At 43.4% G+C, this 19,600-nt stretch overlaps 1 protein-coding gene across 5 annotated transcripts in view; it reads right to left on the bottom strand.

Moving 5' to 3' along the window:
• Positions 1-19,600, bottom strand: part of TEK (TEK receptor tyrosine kinase) — an 89,424-nt gene that overhangs the window by 17,772 nt on the left and 52,052 nt on the right. For 4 of the 5 annotated variants that reach the window (XM_048849446.2, XM_048849445.2, XM_048849447.2 and 1 more), the window contains 8 exons: positions 16,853-16,984; positions 13,025-13,165; positions 11,742-11,870; positions 10,243-10,397; positions 8,741-8,879; positions 3,938-4,099; positions 2,408-2,542; positions 376-672 (listed from right to left, as the gene is read on the bottom strand). In XM_048849446.2, coding sequence (XP_048705403.1) covers positions 376-672; positions 2,408-2,542; positions 3,938-4,099; positions 8,741-8,879; positions 10,243-10,397; positions 11,742-11,870; positions 13,025-13,165; positions 16,853-16,984 — 1,290 coding nt within the window. The remainder of the gene's footprint in view (positions 1-375; positions 673-2,407; positions 2,543-3,937; positions 4,100-8,740; positions 8,880-10,242; positions 10,398-11,741; positions 11,871-13,024; positions 13,166-16,852; positions 16,985-19,600) is intronic. The other variant, XM_048849448.2, reaches the window with a different exon arrangement.

The following is a 19,600-nucleotide window of genomic DNA, read 5'->3' as shown; positions in this document are numbered from 1 at the left end:
TACAGAATAAATCAGATTTATTTGAGGTATAGATCCCATTGGGTATCTGGGTGCTGGAGACAGGAGCACTTGCTGAGCTGTTTTCAGTTAAGTCTGCAGGTTTGGGGGTGTGGTTCAGACTCTGGGTCTGTGTTGCAGCAGACTGGCATGTCTGGCTCAACAAGACAGGGTTCTGGAGTTCCAAGCTGGCAGGGAAGATGGGCTCAGAGGTAGTTTCAGCACAACAGGTGACAGTCCCAAGGGGGTCTCTGTGACCGAACCCATCACAATTACATTTTACAAAGACCTCTAGCAACATCAGAATCCTGCTGGGGGTGGTTAGGGGGAAGAGGAAGAGAAAGGAATAAATAAAGTAAAGTGAATCCAGTCACTTACTGTCACTGTAGGTCCATGCATACAAATAGTCACTCCACTCTCCTTCAGACCTGGTATTCACACGTACCCTGCACCTATACTGCTGTCTGGGTTCTAAATCATCAATAACCAGGGTGGATATATTTCCTGGCACACGGGTGATAACACTGATCTCATCACCACTGTTGTCATTCACACGCGTCCTTTCCACTTCAACAAGAAGGTCATCTTCTGGCTTCTGTGCTATTGGCTGCCATGACAAAATCAGAGATGTCTTGCTTTTAGGAAGGAGGGTGAGACCTTCTGGTGGAGGAAGACCTTGGAGAATCCACAGAGAGAGAGAGAGAAAAAACTTTATTTTATGTCTTCTGGATACTTGCACGCAAAGGCTGGTATTAAAAAAATAATCTGGAACTGGCCATCTGGGTTAGTGGTTAGTGCTCTGCACTGCCAAATGAGGCCTGAGGTCATCCATAGTACAAATCTTGTCCTCCGTACCTAGCAGAGGCTAGAATTGCTGTTGAGGTCAAATGCTCAGCCCAAGCATGGCGTGTTTTGGGTTGCTTCTCAGGGACATGGCATCCTTGCATGGATCACAATACTGACATTTTTAAATGACTTTAGCATTTTGCAGTGCCCTTGATGGTGCCACTGGAAAGTACTGTCAATCTCTGATGCTGCTGGGCCTGCCACAAGTAGCAGGGTGGTGGATTTCAGATCTTCAGTTTCTCTAAAATGCCATTTGCTTCTCAGAAAATCTGGAATTTCTCCAGCCACCTCCTCCAGCCACGTTCCCTCCTGGACCGAAGGATTCATGCGGCTTCATTTGCTCTGTTTTTGTGAAAGATTGTTTACTTCTAACATTTGGTGATAAGGGTTTCACAAACAGGAGTGCTGGTAAGAAACCAAGGGCCTGATGCCTGATTCTCCACTGCCCTGAACCATGTATAATAATTTATAGTGCTACAAAGTGCATGTAAAAGGCTAATATGTCAATTTGGTAGAATTCTACATTCGCTTTCATAGGTGTTAATGACTACACATGGTGCAAGGCAATGGAGAATCAGACCCTGGCACTTTATTTCCTGGCCACAGTCACATTTGCTAGATCAGAATAGCAAAGGTTAATGCCCCTCTCACTACCTACAGTTCTTTGAAGGAGAATGAGGGGGCCTGAATAACTATATTGTGTGTGGTTAAGTAAAACAACAGAGCTATGGGACAATGTGGGGATAGAGATAATAGACTTGGGAATTCAAATGACATTGAAGGAGATGGGGTGGAGGGAAGAAAGCTAATACTCTACAACTAGTAGATCCCTGGTTGGTTGCTGGTGTGCACAAGCTCCATACAAAGAACTGTTGGCCTGGGTGTCAGCAAAAAAGTATCTTTCTTGTCTCATGTCCTTCACTGGGATGGAGGAGGGTTGAAAGATTATGGATGCAAAGTGGAAGTTTTTAAACATGAGGAAGGGGCCAGGCCCCTCTCTTTTTATTGATGGATCATTTCCATGTTAAGGGTTCAGTAAACAAGAGGTCATTTATTTAGTGCTTGAGTATTTGATTTCTTCCTGTTCCTTGACTCTGTATGAGATTCTGATTTTCGAATAATCTTAACCTTAAAGAAGTCAACATAGGCTAATGGTTAGAGCCATCACTAGCAATCAAGAGAAGGGGTTCTATCCCCAACATTGTGGAGCACTTGCTGTGTGGCATTGGGCAAGTTACCTAACCTCATTGTTCCTCAGTTTTCCCAACCTGTAAAATGGGGAGAATGATATTTAGTCACTTTTTGCAATTCTTCCCCTTTCCCCACATTTTCCTTTGCTTTGCTTGAGACTCCTCTGAAAGGATCTGAACCTCCCCAGGCCCCTCTGTTTGAGAAACATTATTTTGGGGCTTGATCCAAAACCCACTGAAATGAATGGAAAGGCTTCCATTGACTTCAGTGGGCTTTGGCATGCATGCAGATGAATGCAGCTGTGCATATTGCAGAGAAGACGAAGGAGGCTGATTGAAAGCTCCCCATGTGAAAGGCCAAAAGTCCTACGTACCAAGCGCAGCCGTTGTGAAGCTTGCCTGTGGCCCAGGATGCCCTTCTCCACCATCCCCTTGCCGGCTTAGCTGAACACAGAACTGATATTCTGTTTTGGGTTCTAGATTAAATAATCTCTTGTTCTTTCCATTTACTGGGAACGAAAAGAGAAAGAAAGGTCAACCCTCCATTCCATTCTGAAAAATCATAAGGGATTTTCTGAATCCTGCATCACAGCTGGGTCTGCTCTTGAGAGAGGTCAAGGTTATGGGCTCCGCTTTACCCCCATTACTCTAGGATGAGCTGTTTAGACGTACATGTTAATTACCATTATGACAGTATTGCTTATTATGGGTTAAAGCACCAGCAATGTGCCCAGCCTTGCATGAGATACAAAAGGGCAGATTTTCAAAAGTACTGAAGTGCTCAGGATCCTCAGGGGAGCTGCTGGGTGCTGAGCACTTCTGAAAATCTGGCTCCAAGTGAGCTGGCCCCGATCCAAAGATCTTACAATCTGATCCGGTGCAGGCAAACCTCTTCGCTCTTGTGGAGACTTAATGAGGTCATTGGTCTAGCTATTAGGAGTTCAGATACCACAATGATGGACAAAACATACAAGCCTGGAAAGAATGAACTGGAATCCCGAATACCCATGAATGTGTTGGTTAAAGGCTCAAGAATCCTCAGTGTTGATGTATCTGTGTTTCTTTTCATCAAGAGATCCCAGCAAAGAGACTTGGTGTCTAATGAAGATGATGTGTAAAGTGATATAGGTTAGACTCCCATACAACCAGGCATACTCCCTTAGATCTACTTGCATCCAGTTATTGATATGTAAGGGAAAGCAAGGTGACACAAATTACACACTGAGGAGTCAGAAGATGTCAGTTAAAGAGGATGGGGGCTGCTTTAGATTACACCTTCTTACATCCTCAGTTCATTGTTTTTTTTTAGCTACGCTCCTCGCTTCTGGCCTGTCAGAGTCTGAAATATGTCTGTTTTGATTCCCTTGCACTCAGTGGGTCAAATTTAGAGCTGATGTGTAAGGTGTGTGTTTGTAAGTTAATCATGTACTTGGCAAAGTGTGTGTGAGCCCATGCAAACCTATGGGAATCTCGGAAAAGTCTACATGACTTTAATGTACATTTGACAGGACTGGATGAAGTGGTAAGCTACACCAATTTATACTCTCCTCTAGGCTACTCAAATTCACTTGATTCACTTCTGAACTTGGCCCTTGGTCTTTAGAAGTCCTAGAAGCCAGTACTTGGGTACCACAATGATAGGAGCCTTATAAAAACCTGAGACAGAGAAATATGTAGGAGGCCACTTGCTTCTGCTGCTGCTTTAATATCTTTTTAGGTTGAAACCTAAGTAAGAATTGCACTTGCAAGGGCCAGCCGTAGGTTCTGTTGAGCCCTGCATAAGTAAAAGTCATTTTTCAAAACAGAATTTTACGTTAGAGCAAACACCACATTCCGATTTTTCTTCAGCTTGACTGTAGATGAGGTTTCTGTATGAGTGAGGGGATGAAAGAACTGACCCTTACCTTCTACTGACATCCAGGGCTGATAACCTTTAGCAGGCTTATACAGGAGCTTGGTTGACACAATCGGTCCATCACCAGTATGGGAGTCAGCATTGATATTGATGGTGAGAAAATTATGTCCACTGTCTATCATCCTCGGAGCATACTGAGGCACAGGAGGAACTGAGCAAGAATGTGACTATTAGACCAGATCTTTTATTTGTCTGTATTAATAAAACTGTGGCATCTACCTGTATTCCTGTGAATCCAGGTATTGCCAGACTGTATCAGAGCAATGGTCCATCTACTCCAGTACCCTGTCTCTGACAGCTGCTTCAGCAACATTTCTCTATGGTAGGGAAAGTTTCTTCCTAACTCCCCTTAGTTAGAGGTGGGATTATATCCTAAAGCATAAGGGTTTAGATCCCTCTCCAAATACTTGGATTTTTTTTTTCAATCTTTACCATCCCATTCATTTGCCAATTCACAAAAATTACAATGCAGGAGGCAGCTGTTTAAGGTAGAACTGCTTTAATATTTTGAATGCAGATGTTTATTTAAACATTTCCCTGTAGCATTGTCAATAAAAAACATTGCAATCTTGTGCCAGTCTACGAGAACCAGAAAGTGAAACTGATTGGAAACATTGTCCAGGCTGAATGAAATGTCAAGAAAGTAAACAAATGTTATCCACAATGAAAATACATCAGATTTTTAAAATTCCTTCATCTTTAATAATCCCAGGTAGGACTATCAAGAGGAAGGAAGACTGTTAAAATATGGGGTTTGATCTAGATAGTGTCCCCTTATGGTCAATATGCTCCCTACTGTAAGGGTCCTATTTCTATCACTCTTACTCACTTTGACAAGCACTCACTCACATACCCTAATTTTTAGAGCTGCTGAGCAAGACACAGAGGCCTATTGGTGGTTTACTTCTCTGTGTCAGTAACTCTTGTCAAGCCTGACACTGTTGTCATGATATAGAACCAAAAGGTAGCATGTAACATATCACTGGAAAACTGATAACTCACTGATCATTAATATTCTTGAATGAGGTATGGATGGGTGTGTACAAAGAGTTATGGATACGTGCTAGAATTATGTTCTTAAAATGTGTTTGGCATGCAATGCATAATCTCAGTCTGCCTTAGACATAGGACTGTATTTGCTTGTCTGACCAGCCTGGTCATTAGGCAGAGACAATTAAACATATATTTATATAAAAGGTAGACAAAGCCATGAATGTAGTGTGTGGGAGTTGGGAGGGAGGGGAAGATAGCCTCTTAACTATGAGTATGTCTATACTACCCACCATATCGGTGGGCAGCGATCGATCCAGCGGGGGTCGATTTATCACGTCTAGTCTAGTCTAGACGCGATAAATTGACCCCCGAGCGCTCACCTATGACTGTACTCCACCAGGGTGAGAGACGCAGGCGGAGTTGACGGGGGAGCGGCAGCAGTCAACTCACCACAGTAAGTACGTCGACTTCAGCTACGTTATTCACGTAGCTGAAGTTGCGTAACTTAGATCGATCCCCTCCCCTAGTGTAGACCAGGCCTATAAAGACAGGGGATCTGAACCTCACGATAAGCAATTGAATCAACTGATAGTATACAATACTACTGCATTACAAAAATGTATCGAGTAAGGTCTTTTATGAAAAAATGACACTTTGGTGATTAATATCATTGAGAAATATGTGCATTAACACTATGTGAGGTATTATGGATACTCACTGATATTATGCTTTGAAGTCTGTGACCAACATAGGGAGAAACCAGGTTTTCTCACAGACAGCAGGGAGGTAGCTATCTACTGTCTCCAAGGTAAATTAAGCATTATCGAAACAATGTAAGTCTGGTTTACATGCAGATCAGCACAGAGATGGAAAATCAACTGGAAGCCTTCCTGCATCTTGTAACTGGGTAAATGGGAAAACAGCATGGTGTCTACATCCCAGCAGGAGAGAAGCTTGGGCTGGGCTTACTTTTCAAAGACTGCATTTGAAAAATTTACTGGACTATACAAAGATAGGGGAGAGAGCTGCATAAAATTCAAGGGGCCAGAGCCCTTCAAATCACAGGACATTGGATCCTTCAACCAAGGGGGCTAAAGTCTCTGGGAACTATATATAGGTGAGAAACCTGCTTAGACAAAGACTGTAACTTGCTGAAATTAAGTTTTAGTCTCAGAAGAGTATTTTTACTTTTGTTTGCTTGTAACCCTTTCTACCTTTACTCCATTATACTTGGTATCACTTAGACCAGGGGTCGGCAACCTTTTAGAAGTGGTGTGCCGAGTCTTCATATATTCACTCTAATTTAAGGTTTCACGTGCCAGTAATACATTTTAACGTTTTTTAGACGGTCTCTCTCTATAAGTCTATATATTATATAACTAAACTATTGTCATATGTAAAGTAAACAAGGTTTTCAAAAGGTTTAAGAAGCTTCATTTAAAATTAAATTAAAATGCTGATCTTACGCTGCCAGCCCACTCAGCCCACTGCCAGCCTGGGGTTCTGTTCACCTAGGCTGGCAGCACGCTGAGCGGGGCCTGCAGCTAGGACCCTGCCTGACAAGGGGCCGGTAGCCAGAACCCCAGACTGTCAGCGGGCTGAGCTGGGCCGGTGGCCGGGACCCCAGACTGGCAGTGGGCTGAGCGGCTCAGCCCGCTGCCACTCAGCCCGCTGCCGGTCTGGGGTTCCGTCTGCCGGCTCCTGCCAGCCAGGGTCCCGGCTGCCGGCCCCGCTCAGCCCACTGCCGGTCTGAAGTCCCGGCCCTGTACACATAGAGTAGGTATCTACCTTCTCCCTGGTTCTAGCCATTCTCTTCCTCTCTCTCTGCACTGAGATGAAGGTGGGAGTGTGCTGAGAACAGGGCTCGGGGGTGAAGGAGCAGGCTGGGGGTTGGGGTGCAGGGTCTGGCCAGGAGCTAGAATGAGGGAGGGGGCTCAGGGTTGGGGCAGGAGGTTTTGGTGTGGAGCGCTTACCTGGGCAGCTCCCATTTGGTATGAGGGGTGCAGGTGGGAATGGGGGGGCGGGGTGCAGGAGCTCCCGTTTGATGCTCAGGGTGGGATTGGGGATGTGGGGGGTGCAAGAGTCAGGGCATAGGGTGTGGGGTGCCTGGGTATGTGTTGGGGTGTGCAGGAGCCAGGGCTGGGGTTGTGGGGAGGGGTGCAGGGGTCAGGGCACGGGGCTGGGGTGTGTGGGAGGGTGCAGGGATCAGGGCAGAGGGCTGGGGGTGTGGGCTGGGGTTATGGGGGTGCTCCCAGCTCCCTGCCCTGAGCGGCTCACGGTAGGAGGCTGGAGGGGATATGCCCTGATTCGACTCCCTTCCCCAAGGTCCCCGAAGCAGAGAGAGGCGCTGCGGCTCTGCTTTTACCTCTCCCCCGCTTTTACCTCTCCCGCTCCATAGCAAGGGCTGTCAGCTGATCAGCCGTAGGGTGGGAGAGAAGGAGGGACAGGAACCCAACACGCTGGGGGAAGAGGCGGGGGGAAGGGGAAGCTTGCCTGCCCTGCAAAGAGAGAGCGGAGGGCGCAGGGTGGAAAAGAGCAGGCCGGGCCGGGCAGGATTTTTAGTGGCACGCTGCGGTCTGCCTGGGTCCAGCAAACAGCAGCGTGCCATTAAAAATTGGCTCGTGTGCCGTGTTTGGCACGCGTGCCATACGTTGCTGACCCCTGACTTAGACCTTTGACATTTTGCTTAATAAACTTATTTTTCTTTTACTATACAACAATTCTGTGCAGTGATTTAAGTAAGAGTGTTGGTCAAACCCAAGTTAAATTAGTGAACTGGAGTGCATTGTCTCTTTAAAGGAGCAACGAACTAATAACTTCTTGAGCCTTCCAGGATAGGATACTGCTGGGAGACGTGTCTGGGGAACTCAGAAGTTGGGGTCACTGTTTGTTACCTGCAGAGCAAGGTTTGGACTGGCAGAGTCCTGGGGAGTTTGCTGGCAATGCAGACAAGCTGGTGTTGCAGGGAGTTGTGACAGAGCTTAGCAGTAGCAAAACTCACCTGCTGAGGCAGAGAGGGGTAACGCAGTAACTCACAATTCTGGGAACCTCAGCAGATTGTCACAGTGGCAGACAGTTTGGGGGAAATTTGGGACTGAGAGGGTATTGGGGGTTGCTCTGCAAAAAGTAACTGGGTTGTGGAGGCCAGGGTGTGACCCGCCTGCTGGCTGTTGGTGTTCGGGCTGTGAGCCATAGCAGCATAGCACCAATAGCATCCAAAGTTGCAGGGCAGGAGGTGACATAACCTCTTACTGGTCTGGCTTGAACCCCAAAGCACCACTCTGAGCGCCTGTATCTCTGAAGTCTATGGGTTTTCTAGGTGCATGACAATTGGGCTTCTTTTATTAAGATGAGTTAATATGCATGGCAGTGCCTAATTTACACTCTATGTTTGAAGATACTTGTCCTAGTCCATAAAGAAGATTTTCCATACTACATTTAATATCAGCAAAGCAGCAAGCTCTGGGCCTGATTCACAGCTCTTTCCAGTCAATGGAAGGACTCCCATTGAGTTTAATAATGTAGGCTTTGGTTCAGGCTCTTTAAGCATAGCTGGAGTATGAATGATGGAGCAGGATAATATACATGGAAGGGTTAAGTGTTTGTATAAAAAACCATAAACATGACATAAAGGAATGGGCTCATGACTCAACTCAATGCATTATCAGATCTCTGAACAGAAACTGCTAGAAGATAGATCGCATCTCAAGGATGCTATGGACATTTAACGGTGTAAGCTTCCCCGTGTTAAAAGAGGGACACAAGAACATCTAAAAGCACATGATTCAGAGAACCTTACCTTTAACTGTAACCCGGAAAGGCTCTTCTGCCATCCCTGCTACTGTCTGAACACTGCAAACCCATGTTCCTGAGTCAGGGGGCTGGATTCTATTGATATGAAACTTTGCTTCTGAGCGATTGCTAACAAATGAGACGGGCTGAAATGACAAATCATAAGAAGGTTCTGACAAACCTGAACAAAGAAAAACCTCCTCCAAGTCACTCTTTCTCCTAATTTAGGGTCTCATCCAAAATCCATTAATGCCAATGGTAAGTCTCCTATTAATCTCAATGGGCTTTGGATCAGGCCCTTAGTATATTGCACATAGTCATTACATGTAGTATATTACACCTCAGTCAGGAGTTTTCTAGTACAGACAAAATGGCCCTGGTAACTTCTGATTTTAATCTCACTGTTGCTCTGTTATTTCCTGATTACTGCATGTTTCACTCTGCAACTTTCACTTTCCTTTAATGTAGCTTTTAACATGGAACAATAATAAATATAACTTCCATTTATAATCCCTGTCCTCCCAAAAAATCCCAAAGTACTTCAGAGAAAGTCTCGCTTCTGTTGGCCTCAGTGACAAAACTTCCATTGATTTCCTGCTCTGCATGTATGAGCCCTCTTCACCCATCTGTAAAACGTAGCTAACTCTGAAGGAAATTTAACAGCCATTGCACACCAGTGGTTTTTACTCAGTTTTGCTGCTACAACTGGTTGAATTAGCAACTACCAGTAAATCATCCAAAGAACTCAGCCCTTCTTCTGTTTTGAGTTTTACAAGAGCATTAACTATTCAGTCTTTGCTGAATAGTTTGGGTGGTGAATTCTGAGTCTATATGTGTTGTTCATGAACAGTTAATTTCAGTCATTTGCTATTTATTATTCACTGTGTTTGGCTAGTCATCCAAGTCACATGGTATTTTTCTACTACCTCAAACTATTTAAATAGGGGGAAAAAACAAATGAAGAATGACAAACAGAGAATAACAAATAGCAAACAGCAAACACTCTTTTTCACAGACAAATATCACGGTTTGTATGCAAAGTAGGGGAATTTGTATGAAGGACAGACATTCCCCCAAACCATAGTGCAAACAGAAGCCTGTTCACACCAATTATCATGAACAGTGAATATAAAGCAGCACAAACATGGACGAACGTAGCAACCAATGGGAATTTGAACAAATGCTCACCCGCTTTTTCACCATTATACAGCAAGTTCTGGACCTGATTCAGGAAAGCATTGAGGCACATGCTTAAGTCTGTCCCTGGACAGATGACCATGTGCTGAGTGATTTTGTGGAATAAGGCTAGTTCCCTGAATTGGTGCCTCTATGAGTCTAAGCAAGTTCATAGAAGCTGGTTGAAAATTTGGCCCTGAAGATCTTGTGCCATTTTCATACCACCAAGGAAGGGTACTTGGTCAAAATGTCTTCAGTGTGCAATAACTAACAAATAAACATAACAATAATAATAAAAATAAGAAACAGAGTAGAAACCAACTGTCTTCTTACCTTGAAGACAGTTCCATCTTGTTTCAACAGTTTAAATTCTTCAATAACAGGAAGTGGCTTGCCAGTGGCTATACAAATAGGCTTAAACTCTGTGCCAGAATTGAGTTCCACATGGTCTGGCAAGTGCTTTATCTGAGGTGATACGTCAGCTGAACCTGTGTAAGGAACCCAATATTCACAACATGACATCTGCTGATTGCTTTTCTCCCTCAGAGATAAAACAGAGCAGGTCAAGAGGTTAAAAAAAGCAGCTACAATTCAAATTCCGTGCATATGTTGAACAAATTGTAGACCTTAGGTATAGTGGGCCTGATTCTCCTCTTACTTACACAGGAACAAATCAAAAATAATTCCACCAAAGTGTTACACCAATGTAAAACTAAATCAGACAAGATTCAGATCCAAAACATATCAAGCACAAACAATATAGCTTTTGCAAAATCATACATTGCATTCTCTGAGTTAATGTGAAATACCCCTGCAGCTCATCATTGCCCAGACCCATAACAAGACAGCAGTGAAATCTGGGTAGGGTAGAAGTGCTACAATCTGATCATGATCTCAACTGCTCCACACTTCTTGAGCTTGAAAGACCTTGTGAGCCAGGAACAATATATGCATAGGGTATTTTATAAAATAACATGTGCCGGCTCCTTCCCGTCTCCTATCTCCTGAGAATTTGAAGGCTACTGTGGGATTACAATAGTGTGACCAGACAGGAAGTGTGAAAAATCAGGACACATCTTTTTGGGGGTACGATGGGGGGTATAGTTGCATATATCAGACAAAGCCCCTAATATCGAGATGGTCCTGATAATATTGGAACGTCTGGGCAACCTAGACTAAAACATAGATCCCAACCTTTTGGGACTACTCAATCAGTTTACCAGGTAAAAGCCAAATTCCATGCTGATTTACACCCTGGACAACTCCACTTAATTCAGTGGGGTTGCACAGAGTGTGAATCAGCACAGAGCTTAGCCTCCTTATTCACCTGTGTCAGCCAGTGCCTACTGTCTACCATTCAGCTGTGCAAGTCCTAACTCCCCGTGGAGCTAGTGTTGCTTCAGATCCCAGTCTGATGATAAACTTGGGGTTTAGAGAACACCAAGAGACACCTGGTGCAAGAACATGCCCAGTGGAATGGGACAAAGGAAGTGGCAGTACCCCACGACCCAGCCCTGAGAGTCATCAGTAAGGGCTAGATGCGCAACCCTTACTCATGTCAGTAAGTACTTACACAAGTATTCCACTCTAATGTAGGGAGAGGTATCATAGACTAGTACTCATAAACCTGAGGCACCAGACATGGTGTGCCTAACAGAGGCTGGCAGCCATTGCACTAGAGCAAAGGTTTGGAAACCGGTCCTGTGCCCTCCAGAACGAAACGGGGCAACTGCCATGGGCTATCGCCCATAGGTGGAAATGTTACGCCAGCATGAAGATTTGTTTCAATCACACTGGAAGAGGCCATTTACTACAGTGTTACCTTGCTTTACCTTCTTTTTCACATTGTAGACCACGCCAGCCAAACTGACAGAGGCAGCCCTTAAATCTGTCGCATTTCCCCCGATTGTTGCAATTACATTTGAGTTTACAGTCCGGACCATAAAAACCAGATTGGCACTCTGCAAGCACAGGTATTTAGGGTGAGCGTTAGTAACATGGAATGAATAAAAGCAACTTGCTTTGCATGCAACAAATATTCCTCCCTTACTTCAGACTCTTACGCACTGGACTCTGAGGCTGAATTTATTCCATCCAGTTCAGTGGTGGGTGCGGTCCATCAGGGTAATCTGCTGGTGGGCCACCGGACCGTTTGTTTACATTTGCATGGCTGCCCGCAACTCCCAGTGGCCGCGGTTCGCTGTTCCCGGCCAACGGGAGCTGCAGGAAGCATTGTCCGGCATCCAAACAGTCTGGTGGCCCACCAGCGGATTACCCTCATGGGCCGTGTGCAGCCCGCAGGCCACAGGTTGCCTACCACTGATCCAATTGGACTGAGTTTGTGAAGGCTTGTGTGCTTAAAGCATCAACACAGGGTCACGAGGATCATGACAACAACAAAAAAAGAGCAAATCTGCTTCTGTACTTGTCATCCTGCAAAGTTGCAAGCATCTTCAACTCCTAGCGAAGCCATTATTATTTGAGTTGTGCTACTACCCAAAGGTTCTATCAGGATTATGGCACCATTGTGCTAGATGCTGCACAGACAGATAGGAAAACTTGGTCCCTGGCCTAAAGAGATTACAGTCTAATATATAGTCAATGGAAGCTGAAGATGCTTGACAGTTTGCAGGAATGGGTACTGACATAACCCACATTTATCCCTAGAAATATGACAGGACAATTTCTCAAGGCAGGGGTGCTGGAACAATTTCTACGGGGCGGGCTGTGGGGGAATGCTGAGACCCATTTAACCAAACTATAAACCCTGTATATAATGGAAACCACTTCAAGCCAGGAGGTCCGATAGCACCCCTAGTTCCAGCACCTATGTACTCAAGGTTATAGAATATTTTAAATTTCAGTGACAAAATCAGTTAAAGTATGGGATACTGGCAATATTTTGCACTTATACAGAACCTTCCATCTGCAAACCTCATATGTTCCTCTTGGGTAGATCTGATTATTATCTCTATTTCACAGATTGGGAAATTGATGGTATGTGGGCTGGGCATTAACAGCCCGGCTCTGTCCCACTGCCATTCCTTTTCTTTTTGTGTTTTCCACACACTAAGCAGCAGCAAACTCTTTCAATGCATCGTGTCTGTGACTGTACCTTCATCACATTCCAGGCCCTTCCATCCTGTAGCACAAGAGCAGCCATAAGGATCTGGTAGACAGAACATATAATATTTGCAGCCTGAGTTCTCTTTACAGCTCTCTTTACAGGTTCTGCCAAATGTATTGTCTCCACAAGCTATAGAAGGGGGTGGGGGGGGAAAAAGGCCAACAGCGTCAAAGCCATGAAAGTGCTAGTTCTTCCAGTGATACATCATTAGGCAACATTAAAGAAACAGAAATAATGGAAAATAAATATTTTTACCCCCAAATATTGGGTCCATTAAAATCCATAACTATGTGAATCATCAGGCAAGATTCCAGGCATACCCTACGCTGCTGCTGCAGTGAAGAAAACTTTAAGCAATGAAAACAACCTTGAATTTTCTTTAAGGTGAGGAAATATAAGAACATGCAGTGCTTTGGATATTCAGGATCAGATCTTCACCTGGTGCAAATCACTGTAACCTCTTTGAATTTGATGGAGCTATGCTGGTTTATACGAGCTGAGGACCTGACCTAGAACTTTCCTTAGAACTTGATTATGGCTGAAATCTTGGACGTTTCCAACCTAGTGTGAAATCTTGGGCTCACTGAAGTCAATGGTAGTTTTGTCAGAATGAGGGCCAGGATTTAACCTCAGGTTTCCAAGGAGAGGTAAGTTTTCTTTCTTTGAGGATGTTGTTCACAGCAAAGGGTCAAGAAAAACCTCCAAATCTGCCATTGTAATTCAGAATAAAACAAAATGCTGAATGCCACACATCACATGTGTGACACATAAGCTTGAGAGTAAACAGCCATGTTATATCCTTGAGTGACATAAATGGAAGTTATAGTTAAACAAGCAAGTACAGTATTGAATGGACAATGGTCTCTTCCAACACTGTTCTAGCAGGGATAACATAATAAATCAGGAGAGTATTTATATATATAGTGGCAAATGGCCGACGCTATTGCGGTGGGTTCCACGCTTTTCCATGGTGTGATGGGGTCAGGGCGCTGCACCTTCCTCCTATTCTTGGGTGTTGATGGCTCCACTAGTGCCCTGGTGGGGGAGAGAAGGTGAGCAGGGAAGGGACCTGGGTCCGCCTCCTACTCCGGGTCCCAGCCCCTTCAGCTTCACGGGCTTCTTACCCTCTTTCCCCTTGGGCAGGGTTTCTCTCGGTCCTTTGTGCCAGGGGAGTCCCTCTGCTTGGGCAGGGTTTCCCTTCCCTTGGTACTCTGATCCTCTGGTCAATAACAGTACTCCTCCAAACTACAGTCCACTCTCCTTCCTTCCTCCTCTCTGACTGAAGCAGGGGGGTTTTATTAGGTCTCTGGCTGGGCCTTAATTGGCTCCAGGTACTCTACTTAATCTGTAGTAACCTCTCCTCAGTCCACAGGGAGGGGCTTATATGCCTCCCATCTATCACTTTCCTACTGCCCCCTAGCCCTGCTGTACCACCATACAGTATATATGTAGACACACACATATACACTACTCACCTGCTTGAATTTAAACATATGTGTAAACACACAGACACACACACACACATGTGTATATATATATATATATATATATTCGGGCTCTCAAGAAATTAAAAAAATTAATTGGTTTCAAAGTAACAGCCGTGTTAGTCTGTATTCGCAAAAAGAAAAGGAGTACTTGTGGCAACTTAGAGACTAACCAATTTATTTGAGCATAAGCTTTCGTGAGCTACAGCTCACTTCAAGTACTCCTTTTCTTTTCTTAAAAAATTAATTGTGATTCATTGTGATTCATCATTAAACAATAATAGAATACCATTTATTTCAATACTTTGGATGTTTTCTACATTTTCAAATATATTGATTTCAATTACAACACAGAATACAAAGTGTTCAGTGCTCACTTTATATTTATTTTTGATTACAAGTATTTGCACTGTAAAAAACATTTTTCAATTCACGTAATACAAGTACTTTAGTGCAATCTCTTTATCATGACAGTTGAACTTACAAATGTAGAATTATGTACAAAAAAACTGCATTCAAAACCAAAACAGTGTAAAACTTTAGAGCCAACAATTCCAAAGTCTTACTTCTTGTTCAGTCAAGTTTGTTTACATTTGCAGGAGATAATGATGCCCGCTTCTTGTTTACAGTGTCACCTGAAAGTGAGAACAGGCATTCTCATGGCACTGTTGTAGCCGACGTTGCAAGATATTTATGTGCCAGATGCGCAAAAGATTCATATGTCCCTTCATGCTTCACTCACCATTCCAGGGGACATGCGGTGGTTTGGGTTCTGTAATTTCCACATTGGAGTATGCATCCAATGAAGTGAGCTGTAGCTCACGAAAGCTTATGCTCAAATAAATTGGTTAGTCTCTAAGGTGCCACAAGTACTCCTTTTCTTTTTGCGAATACAGACTAACACGGCTGCCACATTGGAGTGTTGCTCTTTTAAGACTTCTGAAAGCATAGGCCACACTTCATCCCTCTTAGATTTTGGAAGGCACTTTGGGTTCTTAAACCTTGGGTCAAGTGTTGTAGCTATCTTTAGAAATCTCACATTGGTACCTTCTTTGCGTTTTGTGAAATCTGCAGTGAAAGTGTTCTTAAAATGAACAGCATGTGCTGGGTCATCATCCAAAACTGTTATAACATGAAATATACGGCAAAATGTAGGTAAAACAGAGCAGGGGACATACATTTCTCCCCCAAGGAGTTCAGTCACAAATTTAATTAACACATTATTTTTTTAACACCTCTGGAATGGTGGCTGAAGCATGAAGGGGCATATTAATGTTTAGCATATCTGGCATGTAAATACCTTGCAATGCCAGCTACAAAAGTGCCATGCAAAAGTCTGTTCTCATTTTCTGGTGATGTAAATAAGAAGAGGGCTGCATTATCTCCTGTAAATGTAAACAAACTTGTTTGTCTTAGCAATTGGCTGAACAAAAAGTAGGACTGAGTGGACTTGTAGGCTCTGAAATTTTACACTGTTTTGTTTTTGAGTGCAGTTATGTAATAAAAAAAAATCTACATTTGCAAGTAAGTTGCACTTCCATGACAAAGAGATTGCACTACAGTACTTGGTAAATGAGGTAAATTGAAAAATACTATTTATTTTATCATTTTTACAGTGCAAATATTTATAATCAAAAATAATATACACTTTGATTTAAATTATAACACAGAATACAATATATATGAAAATGTAGAAAAACATCCAAAATATTTGATAAATTTCAATTGGTATTCTATTGTTTAACAGTGCGATTAAAACTGCGTTTAATCATGATTAATTTTTTTAATCATGATTAATTTTTTTAAGTTAATCGCATGAGTTAACTGCAATTAATCGACAGCCCTTACATATATACATATATATATATATATACATATATATATACACACATACTTATACACTTAATTTCAAGCAGGTGAGTAGGGCCATTGGCCTCAGTGGGACTTCTTACCTGTTTAAAGTTAGCTACGTGTGTAAGTGTTTGCAAGATCAGGACCTTAATGGGATTTTACTTTCCTGAAATTACAGGAGTGAATGTATCTGTTCTATAGTAGCACAGCTCAGATGTCAGATCTCACGGTAGTTCAGTTCTGATGTCTGCAGCACCACACTACAATCAGAATACTAAGGCCTGGACATTCTGTCATGCATCCCACATGTTAGAGTAGGTTGCAGCAGGCATGTTGACTCAAAGGCAACCGTGGACCCTCCTCTCCTGTGACAAGCAGGCCCTTAAAGCCGCAGTGGTTGGGGCTGGGGTTCCGCTGTAACTCTTGGTAACATTGCTGTGTAGAAACAAATGATACATCTGAAGAGAGAATGCGTACTTACCCTTCTCACACATTTTCCCCATAAAGCCTGGAGGGCAAATGCATTCTCCAGTATCTTCATGACAGATGCCATTGTTCATGCACACAGGGCAGATTGAGCTGCAGCTCGGGCCCCACTTCTGAGCTGCACAGCCTTTTATGCAAAAAGTATAATAGTAAATTGTTTCCTTTCTCACACACTCACAAACTATACAAATCACGACAATCTGCCTGATCAAAGCGGTAATACTGGCTTTGTATATAGTGCCTCTGATTCATAGGGACCCTAAAGGGCTTTAAAAACCTTACAAACTACACACAGTATATTAAGCATCACTTTGTTCACTACAGAAATACAGTCACCTCCCAAGTGGAACAGGGCAGCTGTTTATCAACGCACTGCAACTCTACACAATGCCTTTAAGAAAGGAAGCAAAGTAGAATTTCTCTATTTGAAACAGCAGGGAGGATTTAATACAGGAAGAGTTGCACTGTCTGGGCAAGGATGTTACGTTGAACACTTCTGCTCTGATAAATGTCATGGACTTTGACTACAAATACTCAGGAGCTCAGAGTTACATCTGATCTGAAAGATGTGGTACTTATAATATGCCAGCAGGTTTAAGCTCAACATTTCTGGCTTTGTGTCTATGGTTGGCAATCTGACAAAATTTCTGTCACAGTATTCTTCTTTCAAGGAGACAAAAACATATTAGCGCTAATTCATCCACTATCTTTGCTGGAGTTATACCAGCGATCAATATGGCCCACTGTTATCTTTATAAACTGTTTAAAAATAATCAATAGAAGTGTAAACACAAACTCCTGTCTTGATCATTGTTTACCATTTCCTAGGCTGATAAGCTACTAAGGGCCTGTTCCTGAACTCTGGAAACCAATAGAAATTTTGTCATTGTCTTCAAGAGGAGCAAAGACCAGGCCCTAAACTCCATTACAAGCACAAACATCAGAGTGTGTATGCTAGACCTGTTCCTGCAAGATGCTGGAGGAACTACAGGGAGCTCCCAGGGCTCAGCAGGGTTCAGTATGTGACCGCAAAAAGAAAAGGAGTACTTGTGGCACCTTAGAGACTAACCAATTTATTTGAGCATAAGCTTTCGTGAGCTACAGCTCACTTCATCGGATGCATACTGTGGAAAGTGTAGAAGATCTTATTATATACACACAAAGCATGAAAAAATACCTCCTCCCACCCCACTCTCCTGCTGGTAAAAGCTTATCTAAAGTGATCACTCTCCTTACAATGTGTACGATAATCAAGTTGGGCCATTTCCAGCACAAATCCAGGTTTTCTCAATTCCACCATGATTTCAACAATTTCCATCGCACCATCAACCTCAGCCTGGTTCAGTCCACACAACAGATCCACTTCCTGGACACTACAGTGTTAATAAATGATGGTCACATAAACACCACCCTATACCGGAAACCTACTGACCGCTATTCCTACCTGCATGCCTCCAGCTTTCACCCTGACCACACCACACGATCCATCGTCTACAGCCAAGCTCTGCGATACAACCGCATTTGCTCCAACCCCTCAGACAGAGACAAACACCTACAAGATCTCTATCAAGCATTCTTACAACTACAATACCCACCTGCGGAAGTGAAGAAACAGATTGATAGAGCCAGAAGAGTTCCCAGAAGTCACCTACTACAGGACAGGCCTAACAAAGAAAATAACAGAACGCCACTAGCCGTCACCTTCAGCCCCCAACTAAAACCCCTCCAACGCATTATTAAGGATCTACAACCTATCCTGAAGGATGACCCAACACTCTCACAAATCTTGGGAGACAGGCCAGTCCTTGCCTACAGACAGCCCCCCAACCTGAAGCAAATACTCACCAGCAACCACATACCACACAACAGAACCACTAACCCAGGAACCTATCCTGGCAACAAAGCCCGTTGCCAACTGTGCCCACATATCTATTCAGGGGACACCATCACAGGGCCTAATCACATCAGCCACACTATCAGAGGCTCGTTCACCTGCACATCCACCAATGTGATATATGCCATCATGTGCCAGTAATGCCCCTCTGCCATGTACATTGGTCAAACTGGACAGTCTCTACGTAAAAGAATAAATGGACACAAATCAGATGTCAAGAATTATAACATTCATAAACCAGTCGGAGAACATTTCAATCTCTCTGGTCATGCGATTACAGACATGAAAGTTGCGATATTACAACAGAAAAACTTCAAATCCAGACTCCAGCGAGAAACTGTTGAATTAGAATTCATTTGCAAATTGGATACAATTAACTTAGGCTTGAATAGAGACTGGGAGTGGCTAAGTCATTATGCAAGGTAACCTATTTCCCCTTGTTTTTTCCTACCCACCCCCCCAGACGTTCTTGTTAAACCCTGGATTTGTGCTGGAAATGGCCCACCTTGATTATCATACACATTGTAAGGAGAGTGGTCACTTTAGATAAGCTATTACCCGCAGGAGAGTGAGGTGGGGGGAGGTATTTTTTCATGCTTTTTGTGTATAAAAAGATCTTCTACACTTTCCTCAGTATGCATCCAATGAAGTGAGCTGTAGCTCACGAAAGCTTATGCTCAAATAAATTGGTTAGTCTCTAAGGTGCCACAAGTACTCCTTTTCTTTTTGCGAATACAGACTAACACGGCTGTTACTCTGAAACCTGTCAGTATGGACCCTCTCTCAGTAACTATGCTTCCTATGATCTTCACAGATTCTTCTAATGCAAAGCCATGATTGTGAAAGTGA

This window comes from Caretta caretta, chromosome 5, assembly GCF_965140235.1.
Source record: "Caretta caretta isolate rCarCar2 chromosome 5, rCarCar1.hap1, whole genome shotgun sequence".
NCBI classification, from domain to species: domain Eukaryota; kingdom Metazoa; phylum Chordata; order Testudines; family Cheloniidae; genus Caretta; species Caretta caretta.
The sequence above is the reverse complement of the archived record's forward strand: the minus strand, read 5'-3'. Positions and strand labels throughout refer to the sequence as shown.